A 25,905-nucleotide genomic window follows, 5' to 3' on the forward strand; every position below is an offset into this window, starting at 1 on the left:
TCTACTCTCTGGGACAGGAGTTGCCTCCATCTTAGAAGCATGAATGAAAACTGAAGCTGTGATATGATACAACATTTTCAAGCGCATCATCGATGTTGTACTCTTCTTGGGAGAACGTGGCCTAGCATTTTCTGGTTCATCCCATCGAACTGGTGATTAAAACAATGGAAACTTTTGAGGACTCATCGACCTACTTTCCAGGTGGTACCCCCCATCCTTCAGGAACCTGTGCTAAGTGTAGAGGAGTCAAAAAAAGAAATGAGCGGCTTCAATGAATGCATATCTGAAGCAATAAACTTTTTTCGGAACAATTCAAACTGTGTGCGACTTGTTAGTGCCGGTCCTAAGTGGTGGGAATAACTAATAATCAAATTATTAGTTATTCCCACTGGAAGACATTGGCAACAAGGTCATTGAAGATAGAAATTCCACATGGATGCTGAAGTAGCAAACAGAATTCTGCTCACAGAGCTCACAAAACTTCGAAACAACAAGAAATATATGAATGAAGCCAAATTGGTTCCATCAAAAATAAATATAGAAATAAAACCTCTCCCGTAGATGTGGAAAGTGATGTGAAGAGAAAAGCTTTATTTTTATAAGAGCAATATCCTGCTAAACTTAACGGCGATGATTTCGGAAAAGAAATGCAACATTAACCCATTCACCACCCTTCAAGTAAAAAAAAAATACTCTTAACACCTTCGCTCAACACACTCTTTCACGATCTCCAGGGGTGACCCTCGTTCTAATAATAATGATAATAATATTTTAATTCAATGATTTTTATTATTAAAATTATTATTAATTTTAAAAATTATAAATTAAATTAAAAAATTAATTTTAAAAATTATAAATGAATTTAAAAAATTAATTTTAGAAATTATAAAAATATTGATAATAATAATACATTTGTATACACCGCGCTAGGCCGCACGAAGGAAGTCTTGGTTTCGAGTCTAGTCGGCGACTAGAGGAAATTTTTCTAAGCCTTTTTTCGACCGGTTCCCGAGTTAGTCGATCTCTGGCACGGGCAAGCAGGTTTTTCGTCCTGTAAATTCAAGAAAATCGACCGTAGAACCCACAGTATTTCAGACATTAAATATATTGTGTTAGGGTTAGAGACCACGAGATGGCGGCACATTTGAGCCGTCTCTCTTCACTGCGTACCGCTTAATTAGTGATAGCCTTGGGCCATCTGTCTCTGATTGGGTACCAGTGGAGATTGAACTGCCCACTCAGTCTCCAAAAGTTAGATAGGGCTAAATGGCCTCGCCTACTCCCGTATATACGGGAATAAAAAGGCGTTAGCTGATTTTTTTTTTTTTTTTTTTTTGTATTTCATACCTAACAATTATAAATAATGCAAATGAACAGGGTTCTTAAGCTTGTAATTCCAATATTACAAGAATTTCAATGTAACAACCAAAAGACTACTTACCTTCTTCCATTGAAACAGTGCGCAGCCGTAATTACATGCCATTCGTCTATTAATACGCCCCCACAGAGAAACTTGGGACCATCTCCGTTTACAGTAAATATTGCCGTCTGAAAAAAAAAAAAAAAAAAAAAAAGTTCATATAGAAAGAACAGGCAAACATATAAAATCAAACGCTTATTACTTTCGAGATTCTTTACAAAATTGCACCAGAAGTATAAACTTTGATAATTTGGTTATTAAATTGCAAAAGGCCTAAGTCTTATGAATATCTCATACATATCACTGGTTGCGAAAATAGTCTAAGAGACTTTTCAAAGAAACGTTGCGCCATCTCGTGACAAAGTTTGAACACAAATAAATTTATAAAAATTTCGTCATCGAAATCACACACACACATGACTACAGGGCCGCGCCATATGTTTGTGCAGACTGTGCCTTGCACAAGGGCGCTTGAAGATGAGCGGCGCTATTTTACCACGGGAAAGAATATATATATATATATATATATATATATATATATAAAATGATAAGCCTTTTTATGTCTGTTTGTATGTCACGTTTTTTGAAATGTTTTGAGTGTCGAGTCTTCAAAATTCGAGTCATCAGAATTCAAGGAGAACAGGTCTACCAGTCCGGAATTCGGGAGGGGGGAGGGCCCCCATTTGAGGATTCGACACTCATGGACCGACTCGACAAATTGATCAAAATTAGACTCGGGAAATTTCTGAACAAAAACAACTTCTTTTCAAAGAATCAATTTGGGTTCAGGCAAAAGTTTAGCCCAGAACGTGGTTTAGTGAACTCCACAAACACAGTTTATACCTCCCTTGACGAACATAAACTAACATTAGCAGTATTTCTAGATATACACAAAGCTTTTGACTGTGTATCACATGAAATTTTAATTTAAAAAAATTAGAAGAGATAGGAATACGAGGTACTGCCCTAAACTGGTTCAAAAATTACTTAAATGCCAGATCACAAATTGTAAAAATAAATAACAGCTATAACAGCTCCAAAACAGTAGACTGCGGTGTACCTCAAGGATCTGTTTTGGGACCAATTTTATTTAATATTTATATCAATGACTTCTGCAATCTTAAACTAAACAGTAAAATAAATACTTCTGCAGATGATACAGTACTCATTTTCAAAATGAAAATCATCGTGAATGCTGAACTTTTGAAAGTAACCAATTGGTTCCAGTCAAACAAACTCAGTCTGAGTGTCTCAAAAACTAAATACGTAAATTTTAACTTGCGAAATACAACTGGCAAAATGAACTTCACTGCGCAATTAATTTTGCAATTAATTTTGATAAGCTAGAAACCGCATATCACCGATGTCGTAACTAAAGTAAGGATTATGTTAAACAGACTTTACTACCTAAACAGATTCTTAAATTTAAATATGCTAAAAATATTATATTCTACCTGGATTCAAAGCACACTACAATATATTAAGTGGGGGAGGAATCTATCGCACTACTCTGAAACCTTTAGTCTCGACTCAGAATAAAGTAATTAAAATCTTAACTAGAAAGAAATATAAGGATAGCTGCAATGTGTAATAAATACACCATATGGGAGATATTGGTGAAGAGAGAGACGATGTCAAAGTTAATTAGCATGTCAGTTTTCAGCAGTTGAAGGTCTTTTATTTTGGCATGTAATTCTGTGGAATTTTTTATTGAAGGGGTTGAATGGCCTATGTGGGGACGGAGAAGGTTGAATAAGAATAGGTCTAGCTACTCACTAATGTCCACCTACTGTCAAGCCCAGCCGCTGTTTTTTCCTGAGATCCCGAGCCTGAGAATCCTGTGCGAGCCCTGCTGCATGATATCTGCAATCAACGTGGTAAGACCCCTTTTTTTGTTATTTTCCTTGTTTTTCTCGGCTATTTTTGATCTTGCCTGGTGCCTGTCTGTCAGTCTTCCGCCTGTTAGTAGGAGATTTCTGCTGAGGGGGAAAGCTTGGCGTTTCTCCTTTTTTTTCTCCTGGAAGGCCCGCTGGTTCCTTCCTTTTTTTCGGGAAATTATAACAAGGATATTCTTAACTTTCTGATATGACTTCCTTCTTACCTAGAGTGAAAACCCTCGGTTTCGAGGTAAAATCTAACATCGAAAAGCGGACGTTCGCGAAAGCTTTAATAGATACTGTAGGGATAAATAATATATTCGGATTTACCTCGTACGGGGGAGGGAGGTTCCAGGTCGTTGTAAAAGACGAAGCAACGAGAGAAAAACTCTCTTTAGGAGTTCAATGCGAAGGACAAAAATACCTCCCTACTTTAATAGGGAGTATGTTAAAAACGATCAGAATAGACAGATTCCCAGTCGAATATTTAGAAAGCGGGGACGCTTTAATTAAGAATCTTTTTTCCAAATGGGGAACAGTGAAAGAAGTTAGAATAATGCAGGACAGTGACTTCCCAGAATGGAAGTCGTGGGTGGTATACGTCTCCATGGAGATGAAAACACCCGTTCCCAACTTCGTCTTTATCGGTTCGGCCAGGGTAATGATCAATTACCCTGGTGTCAAGAAGCAGTGCTTCAGATGTGGATCCTTCGAACATATGGGGGCAGACTGCCCCACAGGCAAATGCCAAAACTGCTTGACAGCAGGTCATGGCCGGGATAAATGCGATCAAACATGTTTAAAATGCGGGGACACAAAACACAAAGTAAATGAATACCCGCGTAGAACAGCTGCGGAAAGAACAGGAGGCAATATAACCCCTGCCTCCGCAATACCTACAGAAAACCCTGCGATGGCAGAGCAAGAAGCAGCTCCATCCGTACAGCCACCACCTGACACGATGCTGATAGCAGATCCTAAATTGTTGAAACAAACCACACCAAGGAAAACAGAAAAGAAGAAGCAGCGCTCCTCAAAAGGTAGAAACCCCTACTAGTACAACAGAAACAAGAGAAGAAAAATTGGAAGCAAACAGTGCCGCAAAACGCACGAGAGACTCGGACACGGAAGAAAATAAAAGGACAAAAGCCAGCAGTCCAAATCCAACAGAAAATAATAGTGAAACCCCAACACCAGCAAAGGAAAATCTAACAACAATGGGGGAACCAGGGGAACTGGAATCCCAGATCTCCGGTAAAGACGATTCTGACGATGATATGAAATTCTAGGACAGCAACATGGAGGAGCGAAATGATATGAAATTCTAGGACAGCAGGGAGGTTTGTAAATTAATGGTGCAAACCTCCTATCCTCTGTGTCCTGAGACAGGGCTTAATCATACCGTGTCTCTTCCTTTAAAAAGAAATATGTTTGTCTATTTTTCCCCCCCTTTCTCTTTTTCTCTCTTCACGAGTTCTTACAGTTCATATAGGAGGGGACAGATCTGAGAACCCGGGCTGCGAAGGCTTACAGCGAGGCGGTGCTGCTCGTTGTGAGCGGCATCTCTCGGGCCAGATTCTTCCCCCAAATCTTGCTCTTCCCGTGGTGTAAGGTTGGCCAGTTCTCTTACTGTTTATATATATATTTAAAAAAAAACCTGTTCTTTTTCAATAAAATTAAATGAAGTTTTAAAAGAAACACCTGGTCAGTTAAATTGTTAATTTAAAAGTATTTTACGAGCGCATTTAAGAAAAGTTTATTTCAAAGTTTTTTTTTAGAACAGGTGTAAGGGGATGATGTTTTATAGACCTTTTAGCCACAACTTCTGGGTTATATAGCTAAACGGTTTGACTGAGGCCTCTTTTTAACTACTACTATCCTACTCTACCTTTCTTTAATCTCCCCTATTACTACCTGCTGACCCTCAGCAATCTTTATACTCCAAAGGCCGATGATGAAAGACATTAACTCCCATTCTACTCCTGAGATATTTATACGTCTATAGGATTCTATTATTCATAAAAAACGACAATGAATACGTAAATATCAAACCAGATACTTTCCTTAGTAGATATAAAGGCCTAAAATATTTAGTTCCAAAAGCAAATAAAGAAGCAATACACAAACATTATACTTATTTAGCGCCAAAAGTATTCAACACACTACCTCTAACAATAAGAAATGAAACTAACCCAAACAAATACAAAACTCTAATCAGAGTATTTATTTTCGCACAGAAATGAGGAAGCTCTGTTCAAAATAATTGTATAAATTATTGGTTTTTAGCATATTGTATTCAAAGATCCAGTCTTATGTGTAAAACGTAAAATTTAAATACTATTTAACTGCTTTGTTTTGTTTCGTTCCTAATTAATTGTTATGCAACTTTCGCTGTATGATGAAATTTTATTTTATCTGCGATTTTATTATGTAATTATATTATAATAATATGTAATATGTATATTATATGAATTTACATATGTGTATATAATGAAAATGCATTACAAAATTTTTGTAACTTTATGCATATCGTAACCTGGATGAGCTGTTGCTCTTAGGTTACACACGTGATTATTCAACATTTTGTACTATTATAGGAAGCTTACAAATAAACATATACAGTATCTTATTTAAAAAAAAACAAACAAACTCGGGGAGTTGGGCGCCGTAAGCGCCAAGGGGAAGAGCCCCCTTTTGAAGACTCGACACTCAGGGGATTCGCTAGTCGCCAGGGGGGGCGACTCTCCCCTTTCTAGTCTTCAAAATTCGAGTCATCAGAATTCAAGGAGAACCAGAACCAGCCTACCAGTCCGTAACTCGGGGAGTTGGGCGCCAGGAGGCCGGCCCCCCCTTTTGAAGACTCGACACTCAAAAAGGGGGGGAGTTCCGCCCCTTTCGAGAATTCAAAAGGGGGAGGAATCGCTCCCCCGTCATCAGAATTCAAGGAGAACCGGTCTACCAGTCCGGAACTCGGGGGTTTTGGCGCCGTAGGCGCCAGGGGGGGAATATCCCCCTTTCGAGTCTTCAAAATTCGAGTAATCAGAATTCAAGGAGAACCAGCCTACCACTTCGGAACACAGAGGGTTGGGCGCCGTAGGCGCCAGGGGGGGGGGCGTATCCTCCCTGGTATACATATAAATTTTCTTATTCTTGAATGATATCGTACTATATAAATTACACAATTACAAATTATAGTTAATGCAATAAAAACGAAATTTAAAATCAGTCAAATTATTATGGATTCTTAATAATCTAACAATATTTTCAACTTAATACATCACCAGTTTAGTGGAAATTATTAGTTTAAGACAGACTGTGAATTTATTCTTACGCTGTGCTTTACCCTTTGTGGATGTGTGATTGTGACTAAAACAGTGACATTGTTCTGCAAATTTGGAAGGTAAGAAACTATAACATAATTGATTTTTTTTCGATAGTAAGCATTTGGTGAGACTTTAAAATAAAAAGGGCAGTAAACTTGACCATCCAAAATAAATTTTGATTTTAATTGAACCTCTACTTTGCAAGAAAAACATTTATAAATTAAAAAATAATAATAATAAATTGTAAATTGCCGTTATTTTTGTTGCCACTTAAAAATAATATCAAGGAAATTTACCAGACTCTTTTTGATATTACAGAAGATGAAATCAAAGATATCGATTCTAGAGTTCAGGCAGACAACTTAATTTCAAAGATTTATTCGTTTAAATTTATTTACTCTGTTCATGTTTGATACGAAATCGTAAGTTTCGTAAATGTTGCAAGCAAAATAATGCAGAATCCGACATTTGATATAGGAAAAATTACAGAAAATCTTGACTATGTTATACAAGAATTAAATACTCGCCGAACAGACCAATATGTTTAAAATATTATTAGAACTGCAAAAGAAGTAGCAAACGATCTTAATATTGATCCTATTTTTCCAGACATTCGCAAAAGAACAAAAACAAAAATATTTAGTTACGAAGCAGCAGATGAGACATTGCATGATCCTAAACAAAATTTTAAAATAAATTATTTTTCTTCGCGATTTTAAACATGACAATAACTTAAGTCACGGAAAAATTCATACTCTTAAACCAACATAGTGAGGACTTTAAAGTTATAAGAGACATTAGCGAATTAAAAGATTGGAGCGATGAAGATTTAATGAACTGTAAAGATTTGCACTTAAAACTGAGCGACAATCAAGATTCCGACAATCGCGATATTGATGGTATGACTTTATTTGAGGAATTAAAAACTTTGCAATGTTTTATTAAAAAAGAGTCGGCTCCTCAGGATGTTATATACGAAAATAAATTAACCGACACGTTTCCGAATACTGAGATCGTGATGCGTATTTATTTAACATTACCAATATCCGTAGCATCGGAGGAAATACGTTTTTCAAAACTGAAACTAATAAAAAATTATTTGCGGTCAACAATGGCTGGAGAACGTCTAACGGATTTATCAATTATACCAATCGAAAATAATATTATGGATTCGTTGCACATTAAAGATATTATTAAACATTTTGTGGCTGCTAAAGCAAGACGATAAATATGTAAAATAAATCTACATTTATCCTAATTGTTATACAATTAAAAACATCTCCAAATTATCTTTCTTATGTAATAATATTTCTTTTTATATTAAAATAAAAGTAATTTTTGTTTATATATATATATATATATATATATATATATATATTGTATTTATATATTAACGAAATAAACATTTTTGAAAATTTTTATTATTAAAAATTCCTTATTAATGAATTTTAGTGATTACAATGTTCTACTATTGTTAAATAAAATTTATTTTTATGTATGCGTATAAACTGTTTTGTACTTTTAACAAAGTAGAATTTTTCGCAAAAATATTTCATGGAAACTTATTTTATGAGGGCGCTGAAAAACGTTTTGCACAAGGGCGCCTCCTACCCACGGCGCGGCACTGCAAGACTCCTAGTGAATTCTTTTTATTATTATTATTAACTGTGGAAATTGAATATCGTTTATTATGGCTTGTTTTTTTGTGAATATCCAATTATGTTTGTGCTGTACTGACTTGTTTGTTTTTATCCTCTTTCACAAAGTACTTTCTCTTCGTTAAAATAAAATAAAAAAATTAAAAAAAGGTGTGCGAGGTGGGGTGGAGAGCGATTTCACTCGTTCTTGCTACGTTGCCTCCGTTTTCAAAATGTTGAGAAATAGAAAATTTCATCGTCTGTTAGCATACAGTCTTTGGGGAGACATGCAGCGCCACACCTCTTCTTCTTCCCATTATTAAAATCAGGTTCAAAGTATGGCTTTTTATTGTTGTTTATTTTAAGCATTTTATTTTGAGTTATCATTCGGTATATACCAACATATTATCAGTAAAGGATCGTGCATTACTTTGTGGAAACTGACCACTATCTTTCTGATAATTTTCCATTAATAATTTTTCAAAACAATAATACGGGAAAGGGGGTTATTAAGACATGATTAATAATACTGAAATAGATGCTGAAGTAAGTGGGTTCGGTGACCAGAAATCTTATGAGTCTAGCCTTCCCGGTTATCTCTATTGGAATCACTTTCGTGATAAAACTTCTTGCTTCCTCAGGGAAAGGGAAACCTGTTTGGCCTCAGACTACCTTGACACCTATCTGTCCGTGTATCTTCTCTTGTATATCATCTTGCATGATACTTTGAGGACAGACGTATATGTTTCACTTTCGTACATTTACAAATATTTTTAAAATGTTCATATTTTTTTTCTGTATGGTATATCTAGGAAATTAAGAAACATTTGAAACTACTAAATGTTGATTCATTTGGGACAGCATGGTTTGAGCTCCACAACGTATGCGACAATTCTGTAGTCGAGAAACCTTTTGCAAGATTCCACATTTACTTATGCTTGCTTTTAAAATTTATTAACGCTGTTTCAAAAGGTGTAACAGAATGATTTAGTACTATAGTGAAGAATTAATTAAATTATTAATCCTATTTAAGTTTCGTTGTTTCAGTAAAATGGCCGTGAATTTAACTATCTAAAAATATTTCCTACAACAGACGAAGTCCAGTTCTTACCATCCAAGGCCAACTGCCCTGTTTTGCCGCAGTTCCTCCCACAGCAAATTGATGAATGACTGCGTACGGGTGGGTTTGGGCAGTTGGAATACGTCGACCACTAATCAGAACGGTAGTCAGAATATCTTGTTCTTTTTCATCTCCACTACTATTACTTTCGTAGTTCTCTTCTACGTTAAAAAAAGATCTTCTCGGCTGAATGATACCTTCAGGCTCAGGACCATCAGTTGGGAACATAATACCCCCACGATTTGGTGGAACGGTGACAGGCGATGTCACTATTGCTTGCTGATTAGGTTTTTTCCCACATCCTGTGGGGAGAAATAAATAGAATTAGAGTGGTTTAAACAGCGGCTATCGACAAAAGATGTCAAATATTAAAATGGGAGAATAAAAAAGACCAGAAGGGGAAAAGTCTTGATTTATTTTTGCATACAATAATTTGCATATAATCATAATAAGTTGCTTACTATTACATCTTAAGGGGGGGGGGAGTTCTCTAACCTTCGAAGATCTGTTTCGATTCGGCAGTGGGAGTAATTGGTTCAGTTGTCACTTCCTTAGTTAATTCTATTTCACAGCACACCATTGGGACTACATCATCGATCCATCCACAAGTATGAGGGGATTTTCCTACAGCGATACTTTCGAGTGCCGCACTGCATTCACGGACATCTCGACATTCGCTTGGTCTTCCTATTGCTTCGGAACATTTTTCATCTTCTGGGTAGATAAGAGTGGATGCTTCATCTCTTGAAGAAAGAATTTCTGGAAATATTAAAAAAGAAATACTTTTAATCCACACAAAATGTTTGAATATTTATTTATTATTCACAACGGAAACTCGGGTTTTTCCGTTTCTGAAAACAGGAAAAGCCATCCCGTGGACATACGGATCTACACCCTCTGTCCAAAAAAGAAACCGAAGTTTTGATAGAAAATAAAACACAGGCCAATTATAATTATTCAAATCATTTGTTTCAATCAATATACTTTCACTCAGCTTCGGTACAGCGTTTGGCATGTTCAATTAATTCGTTAAATGAGCTTTTTATATCGGTTTTTGGGATACTGTTGAGGGTCGTGGTTATTGCCACCTGAACGTTTTCAATGGTGTCGTGTCGCTTTCCTTTCATCGGCAAATGAAGTTGGGGAAGAGAAAGAGGTCACAGTGTGCTAAATCAGGTGAATACGGCGAGTTTGAGTCCTTACGAGGGGTTTTAATGAGGTCCTTGCAGTTCAATTCCACACATTTTTTGGTCATCGGTCAACTTGTGGGAAACAAATCGCAAAATGTTTTGCACAGCTCATTTCGGAATCCCCAATTCATCCTCAATCAATCTTATGGACGATTTCTTTGATGAAATCACGCACTTTTTGGATGTTAACTTCGCTCAGTCCAGTTTTTGGATGGCCCGGCTTTTCATCGTCCTCAAGCATCTCACGACCAGTTTAAAATCACTTAAACCACTCGTAAACTTGATTACGGGATAAGCATTCATCACCGTATGCATTTGATGCGTTTCGGTAAAGCTTTTATCAAGTTTAACACAAAAGTCAATCGCAGCTCTCTGTCTAAAACTCATTTTCCGATCGTTCGTCAAAACACGGTCACTCTTGGCACTATAACTCGGCTTCTAATGAAACAAATGTCATAAATAGTTGACACAACACTAACGAAGGTTGCCGCTTTCGACAACAAAAAGACACAACAGGTGGCGCCACTACTTTCTTCAATTTTCGAAAAGTTCAGTTTCTTTTTGACAGAGGGTGAACAGACATAGAACCCTATTAGACCAGGAAGGCAAGGTGAAACCACCTTATTCTATAATAATTCCCTAGCGAAGCAGCACTGCTACTCGCCCACCACTGGGTCGAGGGATACTACTAATTCTAAGCTAATAAAACTTTCCTTACTGTCCATTAGCATCGTAGAGACGGAATGGGCTAAGGCTTTTATTTATTTTTTACATAATTCGGAAAATTCTGTACTTGAGACTAATTGTGAAATTTACTCGTATGAAGCTGGCAAGTAAGACATTTCCCTCATCACCAATTTAGGAAATTTCGAATTTAAAAAATAATCAAAAATTGGTTTATTTAAAATAGTGCTTAAAACTGTCTTAAGTTTTAAGACAGTTTTTAAGGACCTCTTTTGCAATTACAGTCACGTGACTTAAATAAGGCGATGAAATATATTTTATCTCACGAATCGCAACGTTCATTGTCGATTCGTATTGTAGAGGCGGATCTATCTAAACACACCTTCATATAAAAATGTATTATGTAAACACATCTTTAATATGAAGATATGTTATAGAACAGGGGTGGCCACAAGCACTGTCAATGGACTCACGCAACAATATGTTGAACGATACCAATGGACTTACGCCTAACTAACGTGTCGTGGCAGGCAGGCATAGCTTCTGCATTTCCGTCTCACATTTCGCCATGCATACACTCACTTACTCCCGTACAATTGCATCAGTCAAAGCTTAGCTCTTTTAAGTCTTACCGGAATTATTTTGGCTCCAAAAGGACGCAGAATTGGCCACCCCTGTTATAGAATCTTGTGGATACGACGTCTTTTTGTTATATTTCCATGGTAACAGTAGTGTTCTGCTTCTGCACAGCGTTATCACCAATAAATGCTATTTACTTGTTTTATTATTATAACGTATTATTATTATAACTATATTATTATTATTAGTAGTAGTATAACGGTCTACGCAAACACATCAAACAACCACTTAACAAAATTAGAAATATTACGTAGGAAAATCGTGTCAGCAGTGATTTGGAGACTTTACAGCCAATATCCGAACCGCTTATGGCGACACACAATCCTGAGCATTAAAAATCTGAAACATTACATAATGTTACCAAGAAATTACTTCAACATCACCTATTGTAACAACAGAGACACATCGCATAACACGACCCACAACAACTCTTTACATCCCCACACCCTTCAACAACTCATACGGTTCTTTTGTGAGATCACATCTGATACCCACGCTACTCAACAACCTACCAAGAAATTTAAAACACAAACAACTACAGAACATTAAAACACGAACTTTGGAAACTATACCAACGCAGTTAATATAGTAGCATTAACACTTATATACACATCACAAATCACCAGCATCCAACGCCTACATTCCATCCATAAACAGTACCAAACACCATAAATAGTGAAGGCTAATCCCATTCTCTTAATAAAAGTAAACCCTAGCTTCGAAGCAGGAGGGATTAGCCTGCCTCATTCAACTAATCCTCATAATCATAGACTGCAAATTATTGTAATGTCAATACCGTGCATAATAATAAATGATGATATTGATATGAAAAAAAAATGTGTATTTATATTTAAAGAAAAAATATTAAAAAGAAATAAGATACTTTAAACTGCGTACAGAATTCTGTACAAAAAATGTAACGTATCTTAATTATACATATATAAATACATGTACTCTGTATGATGATAATAGAAAAAAAAATCATTATTAAAAAATTATATAGAGAGAAATAATATTAAAATGGCACGGATATAAAAATAAATCTGTAATAATCATCACCGTTAATATTATAATAATATACGTTGTGTAAACAATTATTATTATTTCAAAAAATATTATGTGCGTGGAAGTATCTGTTATGCACAAATGTGTTCATGGTTTTTATTTTGATTCATTTATTTTTATATCCATCCCATTTTAATTTTTAATTGATGTATTAAATATTTTGAGTTAAAGACGTAAGCATGATGAAAACGATATCGTTTTGCATATTTATTTTTCTTTTCCCTATTTTGACTGGCTTAATAAAAATAACTGCTAAAGTACTATTTTGATAAAAATGATATTTTAATATTCTTCAGGAAATCCGCATGTTCTGAAGGTTGTGAAGAGTCCAGTTTACCTTGAAGTCTATTTCATCATATAACTTGCATGAAGCAATTATAAACTGCTGGAGGGTTAAAAGTCGGTAAAGCTTTATATTCTGTGTTTGCATCATTTCAGTAAATTGGTAATGATTGAAACAATGTTGGACAACTTAATAAAAAAAAATAATCGTCCGATAGTCAGTTAAATATTAATGAGCGCTCTGAAATGGAGTCATGGATTTGAAAACTTATATAATTGCTTATACTTCCAAATTAAATAAATATAGTTTTGAATAAGAAAATATACAGCAGTTGAGATATTGAATACAAAAATATCAGACGACTTTGAACTCGAAATGTAGAAAATGAATCAAAGAAAACAATTGAAGAGAACTCACTAGAAAAACGGCGAATGGGTGAGTAGCTATATTTCACTGTACATTCTGTTACTTGAAGGTTATATTCTCTGAATGTGTTTGTAACAAAGCAAATTCCGCTGGCAGAATGCCATCTTTTTTATCTTTTTACCTTGCTTTACATGCATTGTCGGTCATAAAACCTGAGAAATGTTTGGTAAAATGATTTCACACATCTGTTTTTGATAAGCGTAACTCTTGAACGACGCCAAACCAGTTAAATATTAAAGATAAAAAAAAAAAAAAGATTTTCCAGGGCCTCCTCAAGAAGGATGCGTTATCACTTTTGTAAAAACTATTTCTTGATAGATAAATAATATCTTAGTTGCGCAGATTCATCTTCCGCTTATCTTTTCCTGCACTCGCCTCTTCCCCTTCTGTCTGTCTGTCTCTCCTTGTGTGCGTGCGCGCGCGTGCGTCTCCTTATGCATGTGGAATTCTAAACATTTTCGTAATCTACCTCTGATGGTTTCAGTTGCAATCTTCTTAAAAATAATTATTCCTTGAAAAATATAATATGCCAAACTGTAAGAAATAAATGAGGTACACGTCGTTTAGATGAAAATGAAAATGGAGTTAGAAAATATTTATTTATTTATTTATTTATGTTATTTTTTTTAAATAACAAGAGCCAATAAGCTTCATTCCAGGGATATAAACATTATTCAAATTAAGAGGATATTAAATCCCACATTGTTTTAAAACCGAATAAGAAACTCAAAGATCGGAAACAGTTTCATGCCGAAACTTTTATAGTTACTATAGTAACTATAAAAGTATCAGCGAATTACTAGCGTGAGCTAATGCAAGTAGTCCTAGTATACGTAGTACAATCTCGGGCAACTCGTTGCAAAGGTGGAGAAAGTTCAGATCGTTATTCTTAGGTATTTTCCATAATGTAAAAACACATTTCCTAGGAAATGTATGCTGTTATTACATTATGGTGGGAGGTCACTACCCAGACCGGTTTCAGCCTTTTTTGAGGCTTCATCAGTGAGTAGCAGTAGTATTATGGAAAATACCTAAGAATAACGATCTGAACTTTCCCCACCTTTGCAACGAGTTGCCCGAGATTGTACTACGTACTAGGACTACTTGCATTCCACTCACGCTAGTATTCGCAGATACTTTTATAGTTTTTTATACTATATTCGGCATGAAACTCTTTGATTCCAATCTTTGAGTTTCTTATTCAGTTTTAAAACAATGTGGGATTTAATATCCCCTTAATTTGAATAATGTTATTTTTTATTTTATTATTTTTTTACAACCAATTTATTTAATAATTCTAATTTAATTCTCACTTAACACATTAAATGAGAATATAAATGAGATTGCATTTTGTGTGTGTGTGTGTTCTAAAAAAAGCTAATTTTAAACTAGTTTCTTTACTTGGAATTAATTTGCACTTTAGCTTCATTTTCACTGTGGCTATGACGATAGTACAGCGATAATAATAACAACATCGTGTAATTTTTGCTTGAAAACTATATATTTTATATAATACTAATATTACACATTATAAATGTTCTTGCATAAAGAACTCTCGCCTCAACACAAGTTGAGTAGCGTGATTTATGAGGAATATTAAAGTTTTTTTTTCATTCTTTCTTCTTCTAATCCATTTTTTATAAAAAATCTTTGGTTGTTGCCCCCCCCCCCCCCCCTCATTTGTCTCCTTCTGTCTCTGTTGAAGGCTCCCCGATGCCAACATTCTCCAAACATCCCCTCTAGGTCATCCGTTTCTATAATACTTTTATATATCCATTTGTTTTATATCATTTTAAATTTAATTTATTATAAATAAATAATAAACGTCAAAATAATAATAATAATAATAAAATCCGTCGAATGTAGCTGTTGTTTATTGTAAACAAGCAAATTTATGGTACTAAACTCTGCTAATATAAAACACAAGTGAGTTTTGATGAGTAGATTTTTAATATAAAATATTCAATAAAATTAACATTCTAAATTAACGAGAATATATTCACTAATAAATATATTTCCTATATAGAATTTGACTTCCTTTAACAGTAGGATTTAATGTCAAAACTCACCACGGAGGGCCCCAGTAGCGATGCAGAACAATAGCCATGCAAAGTGTGTAGTCCACATTATAATAATCAGATTTCCGTAAAACTGACTTACTGGTGGGACTTTGATTTTTTTTCATTCAGTGAATATCACGAATAAATCTCATTTCGAAAACGCTTGGAGATTCCTAACCAACCATCTAAATAAGAAAGGGGTTTTCTTGTGATCACACACACATTTACGTCATCTTGACATTATGCTCTGTTTGACTGTAGTCAAAGGCCATTTACTACTCAGCTTGACCCGGCTACCTACACTCACCGCCAACAACTTTCTACGTATTAAAGGTGCGACCGACTCTTCAAAGACGTACGGAAATACAAACGTTAAGTTCCTTGTTTGGTTTCTTTCCCTTTTCTACACTCAAAGTCATCCATTTTCCCCCCTTCTTAAGACAGGGATTTTGCATACAAAATAGTAAAACTCCCAGATATGACAGCTTTTGCTACTTAGAAGTGCAATCTTGAAGTAGTTGTGTAGTTGTATAGCTTGAGGCAAAAGAACAGTGCTAAAACTACTTACGCAAGTCTGCAACAAGAGCCTATTTGTTACGATATAGCTGAATTAGCTTCCTTCAATGTTTCTTAATGTTAACTATATTCGTACTTGAAATGACATTATATTAATATTGCTGTATTTATATTCTACGTAGGAAAGATAACGTTATGTATTGTTCTATTTTAAATGCTCTTAAAACTTGTTCATTTTGATATTTCTGAAATACCGGATTTCTTCATTACGGGACCAGTCTGCCATCTAGCGACAATTATGAACAACATTAATTGTTATACTGTACTAATAATAAATTTGTTATAGAATGTTGTATAGGTAGAATTCGATTAAAAAGAATTACCGGATAATTAAACTGTACCCTGAAAGTTTTGAATTAAGAATTAGGAAATGGGGTTCGGACTCAAACCATTTTCTATTTACAATCCAAGTGTTAAAAAATTGTAAAAAATCTAAAATGTGTTTTTAGATTTTCTTTATTAAAACATCTATAAATTCATGTTACTCACGTTGCAATGCTTTTCCCATATTTTATGTAATGTGTGTGTGTGTCAGTTCGTCTCGGACTGGTTTACTGGTTTGTGTATTTCCAGGAAAAAGATCGGAGTTTCCAGAAGGAAAAAAAAAATAATAATAAAGTTACCTCTGCGCGTGAAACTAGGTAATTGCATTCCTTTTGAAAAAAATAGGTCAAGTTATCTGGGCTACGGATTAGTCTTATGACTTTCCCTTACTTCACTGGGGGGGGGGGGGAATGTTCAAATTCAGTAAATAGTAGGAATTTCATTGAGAAATTCCTACTATTTGGCTTATCCATTATTTCAGACGTGGATAAGCCAATTAATTGATAATTATTTTGTCACGGAATCTTTCCACCAATCATACCATATGTTTTGCAACCTATGACTTGTCCTTGCTAAAAGCATAAAAAAAGAAAAATAAATAATAAACGCTCGCAGTGGCAACAAACGATATTTTCACCAATAAAAGTGCCACAGTTAATTACTAAACGACGATCCAAACTTCGGAAGTGCTGTTAGATTAAAATGTAGAAAGCTATAACACACTCATAAACGAACCCTAAATTTTACGGTCAGACATACCTTTAGCAAGCCATAAAATCATACCTTCGCCTTCTTACTTTGAAGCGATCTGATTATCGTTTGCTAAACATACCTAAACTGGATACAAGCGACATCTTGCGTTAGATACTGTTAATAACACTAATTATAAGTTCACCTTTAAACAATTAAATACATAATATTAATTAAATATTATGGCGTGCATTTACTGCCCGATTTGCATGTTTTTCAAAGGAGTAAAAATTCACTTACCACCATCACAGACTAACTAATTCACCTTTAGTTGAAACATCGTCATAAAAAATAAAAATAAATAAATAAATACATAAATATAGTTGACCAATATAATACTCATAAGTGACCATCAATGCAATTTATAGGTCACAATAAAATAATAATATTTATCCATGTCTGTCTCATAAATGACTACATATATCTTACATAAATGAGTTTCCTTGGAATTACGCTACTTATAAGACACGAACTCGCTTATTGCTTTTGGGTAAGAGTCTCACAGGCTTAGTTTCTTTGGGTTTAGTTAGAATTGCCAACCAAGCCACTAAAGCTATGAGGGACTAGTTGATTATATCTGGTAATATGAACCGCATGTGTTCTTCAGATTGACGGGTTTATGACTTTCGTTCTAAAAAAGTATAATATAAATATGTACTTTAAATAAAAACTGTTTTTAATTTGACTTTCCTCAATGAATATAAATTTTATATTACACTTTGCATGTTATAAAACATTAATCGAACTGAACTCGGGAAAATAAAATACAAGCTAATGCGATCCTTGAGCTTGATGTCTGCTGCAAAGAGTTTTTATTTGGGATACTAATTTAGTCATTTTTAATCTTGAATCCCCATGGTTTGTGGTATCCAGATGATTTCTTTTTTTCAGTAGCAAGTCATTTACTGCACTAAAGCCACATTCAACTAAATATGACCACGGGAAGGACAACAGTAATTTTTTAGACTAATAGATTTTGCTTTTCTGAGAGTTTTTCTTGATATTGTATTTATGTCAACTGCTGTATTAGTGAGGTCAGCTTTTTTTCTTTGAAAGTCAGGTTGCAACATCGACAATTTATCCCCGACAATGGTGAGTTTTTTGAGTATATCAGTGATGAGGTGACGAATGCAACGTCATTTTCAAATTGCCCCCAAAATATTCAAATCCCCCTGTGGGGCGTACCCCCCACGTTGGAAAACAATGCTATATAAGAATGCGGGCGAAATGCATCCGAGAGATTATATAGAATCTTGGGCAAAAAAAAAAATAATCATCAATTTGGCTTAGTAATTATAATGTACAATACAATCTTGGGGGAGAGGGAGATATACTCTACATAAAGGAATCACTAAACAGATTAACAACTCGTTTTAATCCTACTTAAAAACCTCTCAACAAATAAATTCTTGTTACAATGGATCGTGGAGCTGTCCACAGTTACTAAACATATTCATACGTCGCCTACCTTTGAATATATGACACACATGATTTGTGAAAAATTCAACAGCATGTTTCCTGATATCTCTAAAGCTAATCCTTTCTTTTTATAAAAGCCAGACTAACAAAAGGTTGGGAACGTATAATACATTAGCATTTTGGGTTAGCTAATCCGGAAAACATGGACTGGACATTAAACATGATGTTTATTTAAGTCACTTAGGCATCCAATAATAAAGTAGTAATAAAAATCATCTATGACCGAAGATTTTTTCGCATTCATGCTACCCTAGGAAAAGCGAGACTTGACTAACGAGGAAAACTACTTGGACTCGTACATGGACAATAAGACTAGCACTATTGTCCCTATATCTCAGGCTGCATTTTTTTAAAATCTTTTTTTCCTTAATGGATAGACTTCGGCTTGGAAATATCCTTTAAAAGCCATGATTTTTGTTTTTGTTGTAGTATGGTATGGTACGTCAAGGCAAAGCAGCTAATCATTTGTTGAGTTTACTCATTGAGTTCATTTTTCATCGCCTTACTGTTTATTTTAAATCGTGCAATCTATGTAGTAAAGTTTTATTTGATGAATAAGCCCATTATATAAAAATGTACTATTATTTATCGTCTTGAAGTGGCGCCCCTCCTGATCAGGCGCTTTAATTGCCCTCTTATTAAACATGTTAATAAAATCGGTGAATAACAAGGTCAATGAGGATACGCCAGCCCATAAAAAGAGGCTTTCTGGTATCAATTAGGATTCAAAGTTAAAAATCATACAAAAACTGGAGTCCGTTTTAAGATTGTTGGCTTCACACATCAATGTAAATTAAGTGAGTCAACAGTAACCATAACAGCGCATACCCTGAGTAAAATGGGAATTACCTGTATGTTGACAATGTTTTTCTATTACGATTTAGCATGAAAAAAAAAAAAAACTTGACCATTGCATGATGGTTCTTTTCGATCCTTTTGTTCTACACAAAGTTACATGTGATCTTTTATATGTGATTTTAGTTTTCAAATTAAAATATATTGCGTAATTTATAACAATATTTAATTTTATCATCAACAATCCTATACAATTCTCTTATTTTGTATAAAAAATAATAAAAATCCATCTTGTAGCACTTAGGAGGACGCTAGCAGCACTGTGTTTACCACAGTGTCATATTGCTACGCACGCAAGCATATGCACGTCATAGTGAGATGGGAGCTATTAACGTAATGCGGCACTGTCCGTCACACAGTTCCACTGTTGTTTATATGCAGTTTGCGCCAGTAGAAGTGTTCGTAGTTCTTATCGTGTTTACTCCGTCTCTTTAAATACTTGGACATTACAATTAAAGACATAACATTTGTTATAGTTTTATTTTAGAACATTATTGGGGTTGTGATGATGGATTTTATTTTAAGTAATATTTCTTTTTCTTCTTCATTCACGTTTCTTAATATTTTGGACGCATAATATTATGAAGTTCCGTGTTTATCTATTTTTATCCTGCATGCTTTTGTGTGTGTGTGTGTGTGTGTGTGTTTTACAATTAATTTCTTCTTCTTGTGATTTTTTATATAACCATTGTTTATATGCTTTCTTTTCTTTGATTATTATTATTATTATTATTATTATTATTATTATTACATGACATCTCTAGGGAGTCCAGTGATTCATCGAGGAAGGGCACCTACTCCACAATTCTCTGCCCCACCAGTCAATTTACCAACTACAACGAACCACAATTACAATTATCATATACACCAGCGCCACCTACCTCCCACCACTACCACTATCGAACCCGCAGCCTTCCAAGACTTTCATTCTTATTCTTTTTATTTATTTACTTATTTGTTTATTTATTTTTAGCAGCATTGGGAAATTGAACGAATTTCTCAGTTGACAGAAACTCCATCAACAACTATTCTAATAATCCACAACAGTTGCGTTTCTTCTCCAGCAAATCTCACATGACACAAATCAACCAAACCTTTGGAACTCTTTTACCTCCTTGCTCATTCATCTCCACACCTTTCTTCAATAGTGATCAGATAATCTTGCCCATTTCACTACGAGTAAAATTTCGGTCTTATTCTGTTGAAAAATAAAACTCTGCAAACAAATAATGACATTTTGTTAGCGCATCAAAAAACTGTCATATATTTTACTGATAAAATCATTGTTCTTTATATAGCAGTTAACAATGTAGTCACTGTTCCATCTACAGACAGAAATTTCTTTGGGAATCAGACAACTCGCACTCGTTAAATTAATGCCTTGATGGTAATTCAAAAACAACCCAGAGTAGTAATTAGAATGTTAAATAACTAACTGTCCTTGAGGACTCCCGGCCTAGTAGTCATTATGTACTTTCAGAATAAGATGTGCTTGGTTCTGGCAGGTTATTCTTAGGGCAAGTACCAGCTAGGTACTTGTCCTAAGAATAAGAATAAAGAATAAAATTATCGTTTAACCGATCTGGTGTTTCGCAGGTGAGCGGTGAGCTAACCAACTACCATTGCAAAAAGGTCAGAAGGCAAAATAGATACATAGAATAAATTAGATGGGAAATGAGACGGATATAATGGAAAAGAAGCAGTCAATGGATAAGGGAAGCCGATTGCTAGAATGTACGTTTATACAATGAAAGTGAGCGTCCAGATAAGTAGTTAAAGAGGATTTGATTGGACATTTCAGTTTTCTGATTGGTTTCCTAAATATTCAGAAATATTGCTGAAATAGCCAACTTTCCTACAAAAGTATTATAAATTTCTGTAGAGTTCTGTGTAAACTTGTTTAATTCCTTTAGCGTGAACTATTGGAATTCGCTGTCTAGGTTTTATGGTGCTAAGAGTCATCGCTCATATTGGCATTGAATTCTGAATCAAATGAAACAATTGTATTATCAATTCTATTTTGCCTTTCGCAGGCAACCACATGCCTGGGGAAGGAGGATCTTCTTCGGCCATAGCCAAGTTAGCTGGTCTTGGGCGTTTACAGCAGGGGTTTTTCCACCAGTTTATCTGGGTTTTTCATCCAGCAAAGCAGGCAAACCAGCCCCATGAGCACACGGATTACAGTCAAGAATATTGACCCAGCCATAGGTCTGATTCGTCAGCTATGTCGGTTCCGAACCCGGATAAAATTTGGGGGGATTGAGGTGATGTCGTACATCCCAGTAAAAAGGGACTCACGGCTGTTGTATCACAATACGAAATAACACCAACGTGTCTAGCAGGTTCTCGTAAACTTCCTAGATCTCACATTTTCTCTTCCAAGATATTTCCACCGATTGTGTATTCTACATCCTATCTTTGTTTCCCAAATTTCAAACCTTACACTTCACAACTTTGAATTGACATCCCCACTCATTTACCCATTTCTCCAGTGCATTCTGCAGGGGTAGGCCATATTTTTAAGTGTGCTTTCCAAAATCGACAAATCTTTAACGCAAAATTTTCTCAAGTGCCCACCGAAATTTTAGGGAACATATTATTATTTGGTGTATTTTAAGTATTGAAAGAACCTTTTCAAATAATCAAAAATCACACTAGAACGGTAAAATCAAAGAATATTGTAAGAGTGATGATTGTAAGTCATGCAAGATTGAATGAATGTAAAAATTAGTGATGGAATTTTTACTTAAAAGTCCTTCTACCCTGTTGATAACGTGGATATTTTTTTATTTACATTTAAATATATTTCTAGCTGTCATATAAAGCCACACAATTTAAAGACGTTTTATATTTTGTAACCTTTAGAGATGTGCATGCGCTACTAGCTTCATCTGTAAGGCTACTCCTGTTAGGAGACTTAACAAAGTTCATCACTGAGAACAATGATTCACAAGGATATGTAGATGCAAAAATGGATAGTAATGCTGTTGCAAGAGTTGTTAAACATACAAAAGTTTCGGGATTAGCATTCCAAGTCCTTAGTACCTTGTTTTTCGCACCGCTCTGTTACTCACGTTTCTAATCGCGTTTCAATATTTTCAAGTCAATTCTGAGGTCAAACAAATTTCTGTCTTCAAATTGAGCTACTTTGAAAATCGATCAACTGCATTTGAAAATCATCCATATTTATCCACGAAAACATCTGCAAGTTTAGTTCACCCAGTTTTATAATGGCTGGACACTTAATGAATTTTGTGGCCTCTTCTAATTCTCTGAACTTAACAAATCTTAGCGAGACTGCTCAACAGTTTGACACATTGACGTTTAAAAATAGCTTTTGATGACATTACATTGGCGGTGTGGTTTGTCATCCTTTTGAAGATCATTGATGTATTTCTTTAGGTTTGGAAAATATCTAAATCTCTCACTGTCTACGTCCCTCTTAAAACTCCTAGTTGCATTTCAAATGCCTTTATGTCTTACCAGAGTCTTACTAGACAACAGAGTCTTACCAGACCCTGTAGTCCAAGGTTCAAGTCATTTAAATGTTTGCAAAAATTGGCAAAAAAATTAGTTTACAAACCCACACGATGTCATACATTTCTTTATAAGACATTTGTTGATTAGTCCAAAAGAGATTTATCTCATCCAGGCACTCAACAAATCGTTTCAGAACAAGACCTCGACTAAGCCAACGAACATTGTTGTACATTATTAGTCCTTCGTACACCGATCCACCTCATTCAGTAGATTCTGAAATTGTCTTTTATTCAAAGCACTTGCAGAAATGCAATTAACAACTTTGTTTACTGTTTACATCACTTTTTGAAGTTCCTTTAGGCTAGCATTTGCACATAAAGTCTCCTCATGTATGATGCAATGAAAACCTATCAGGAGATGTTGGATATGTATTTATTTATATGATTATTTTAAAGTGAGCCTTGGGTTGCGTGCTGGAAAAAAGTCGTTGGCGTGCCATGTTTGGCACGCGTGCCAAGGATTCCCCATCACTGTCCTATTGCAAAGCCACTGCATCCACTCTACTCCTGATCCCCAATTTTGCATCATCTGTAAACAAATGCTTATACATTATAATTTTGAAAGCCTATTTGTCATAGGAGTTGCCTATGTGTACACAAAGACCGTGTGAACAAAGAATCATGAATAGCATTGGTAAAGAAACTAATTAGCAACTTCAGTTTGCATTATTTAGTAGATGGTAGGTAACTGTTGGCATTATAGTATTACGCGCGCACACACACACACAAGAAAACATTTAAAAGCCCTAGAAAAAAACGGACAGGCTTTTGAAAGAAAAGAAAATTAATTTTCAATGTCGGTGCATTTCTAGAATTATAATAATGAAGTTTACGCTATCTTTAAATGCGCCTACAGCTTACTAATGTCCTCATTGACATCAGCTTTGCTCACTGACACTGACCTTTGGGTGATTTTTTTGTTATTCGTTTACATATAAATGCGTGTGCCTATTTATTAAAAATTCCGAAAAAGATTGTTTCTAATATTCGGAATGCAACGTCCAATTTGATTCCAGAACTCCACCCGGATGTTCAAGGCATTTAAGGACTAAGCAACTCCTCCTTAGATTCGTTTTTCTTTTATAATAACAATTACAGGAACAGGGTTATAGTTATGTTGCCGATGGGACCCGCTAGCCGATAATAATCGGGTTGTTTATGCACTGTACGGCATTGGCGGAATGCATGCGTCCAGACTCCAAATCAAGATATACATAAGCAGACTGGAATGCGGGTATAGCTGAGTAAAGTGGGGGAGATGATTAACCCCCCCTAGACAGAAGAATTCAAAAGATGAGTGGCCTTTGCCTCTTCAACGTCCCACGCAGCTTGTCATCCCACAGACTCCATCATTAGAACGGGGATCGGCTGTAAAATTAACATAAAAACGGCTACCAAGAGGTTGTCTGTGTTAAATAACCATATCACTATGGAGCACTCAGAAAGACAGCAGGGGAGTCAGACAAATGGCAGATTGTTCTGTTTTTGACATTTCGATCACTACAAGTCTCGATGTAATCTTTGGGTTACGATACAAAGTCAGTCAGTCACCTGTGCCATTGTTCCTTCACCCTTTTAAAGCTAAGAGCCATCCGACAATGCTTCATAGGTATTTCGAAAAACAACACAAACAAACCCACTTCAATGTCAGCGCACCTTACAATACGACCTTGGTAAAGGCATCTCCATTTCAAGTCCTAATATGCTGGTACATATCGAGAAAGAAATGACACTTGCTAATCGTAGAGTAATGTTTGATCACGTACCCCCAAGACAGAAAAAAAATAAATAGCGCGTACCCCCAATTGATTGAGCAAAAATCTATTGTAATAAGTATTATTTATTAAATATTTATTACAATATTTAATGTGAACAATGGCCTTGCATTTCTTTAATAATTTCTTGAAATTCTGGTCTCTTACTTCTTATCTACAGATGTAGATAAGAAGTAAGAGATTTACTCCCTAGTTTTAAAAAACATGACAGCTTTGCCACGGACGATGTGTGCAAAGTCGCCCAATGTGCGCTACTCGCAAATTTTAGTTTACAGGAGCTTCATAACGTCTTTGTCTATATTAGATATATGTTTAATTGATGAAAGAAAGTAATATTCTTTATCTTTAATTAATTACTTAATTTTTTTCCTATCAATATAAAACTTTTTTTGGCGTACCCCCACGTATCGACTCGCGTACCCCACTTTGGAGACTACTGGTCTATGGGGTCACATTTTAAAACCTTATTCCTCACAAACAACAATATAAAAACTGCCTGGTTATAGTTATAAAATAAAATACTTATTTTTAGATATTAAATTCATAATATAAACACTAGAGGTCGCTGAAAAATTAGTTATATATAGATTATTTATTATTGTTATTTTACTGATGCGCGTTTATTTTAACAAAACCAAGATACTACTGTTTCTATTTTTGTATTTTTTTAGCTTTTAACGTAATTTTTTATTTTATTTATTTGTTAGTATTAATTAGTTAGTATTAATGAACGATTTGTCGAGCACATTTTAATAAATATGCCTCAGAATGTTGGTAAAATCGAAAATTAAAAAAAAAAAAAAAAAGAAATATTAATATCAGAAATTAAGGAAGCTTCTTATTTTGCAATAATGCTCGATTCAACGCCAGACTTTGCCAACTA

The 25,905-nt window shown here is 34.9% G+C and overlaps 1 protein-coding gene across 3 annotated transcripts in view; it reads right to left on the reverse strand.

Annotated features, from left to right (window-relative positions):
* LOC150092426 (venom protease-like) overlaps window positions 1-16,447 on the reverse strand; it is a 37,762-nt gene extending 21,315 nt beyond the window's left edge. For 2 of the 3 annotated variants that reach the window (XM_090415141.1, XM_090415140.1), the window contains exons 1-4: window positions 15,734-16,264; window positions 9,873-10,136; window positions 9,369-9,679; window positions 1,442-1,548 (exon numbers count right to left, since the gene is read on the reverse strand). In XM_090415141.1, coding sequence (XP_090271267.1) covers window positions 1,442-1,548; window positions 9,369-9,679; window positions 9,873-10,136; window positions 15,734-15,791 — 740 coding nt within the window. In that variant the 5' untranslated portion in view covers window positions 15,792-16,264. Of the gene's footprint in view, window positions 1-1,441; window positions 1,549-9,368; window positions 9,680-9,872; window positions 10,137-15,733; window positions 16,265-16,292 lie in introns of those variants that run through there. The other variant, XM_090415142.1, reaches the window with a different exon arrangement.
* Window positions 16,448-25,905: the final 9,458 nt, after the last annotated feature.

The sequence above is a fragment of the Typopeltis vanoorti genome, chromosome 26 (genome assembly GCF_054136105.1).
Source record: "Typopeltis vanoorti isolate ZY-2024b chromosome 26, IOZ_Tvanoo_1.0, whole genome shotgun sequence".
Lineage (NCBI taxonomy): Eukaryota > Metazoa > Arthropoda > Arachnida > Uropygi > Thelyphonidae > Typopeltis > Typopeltis vanoorti.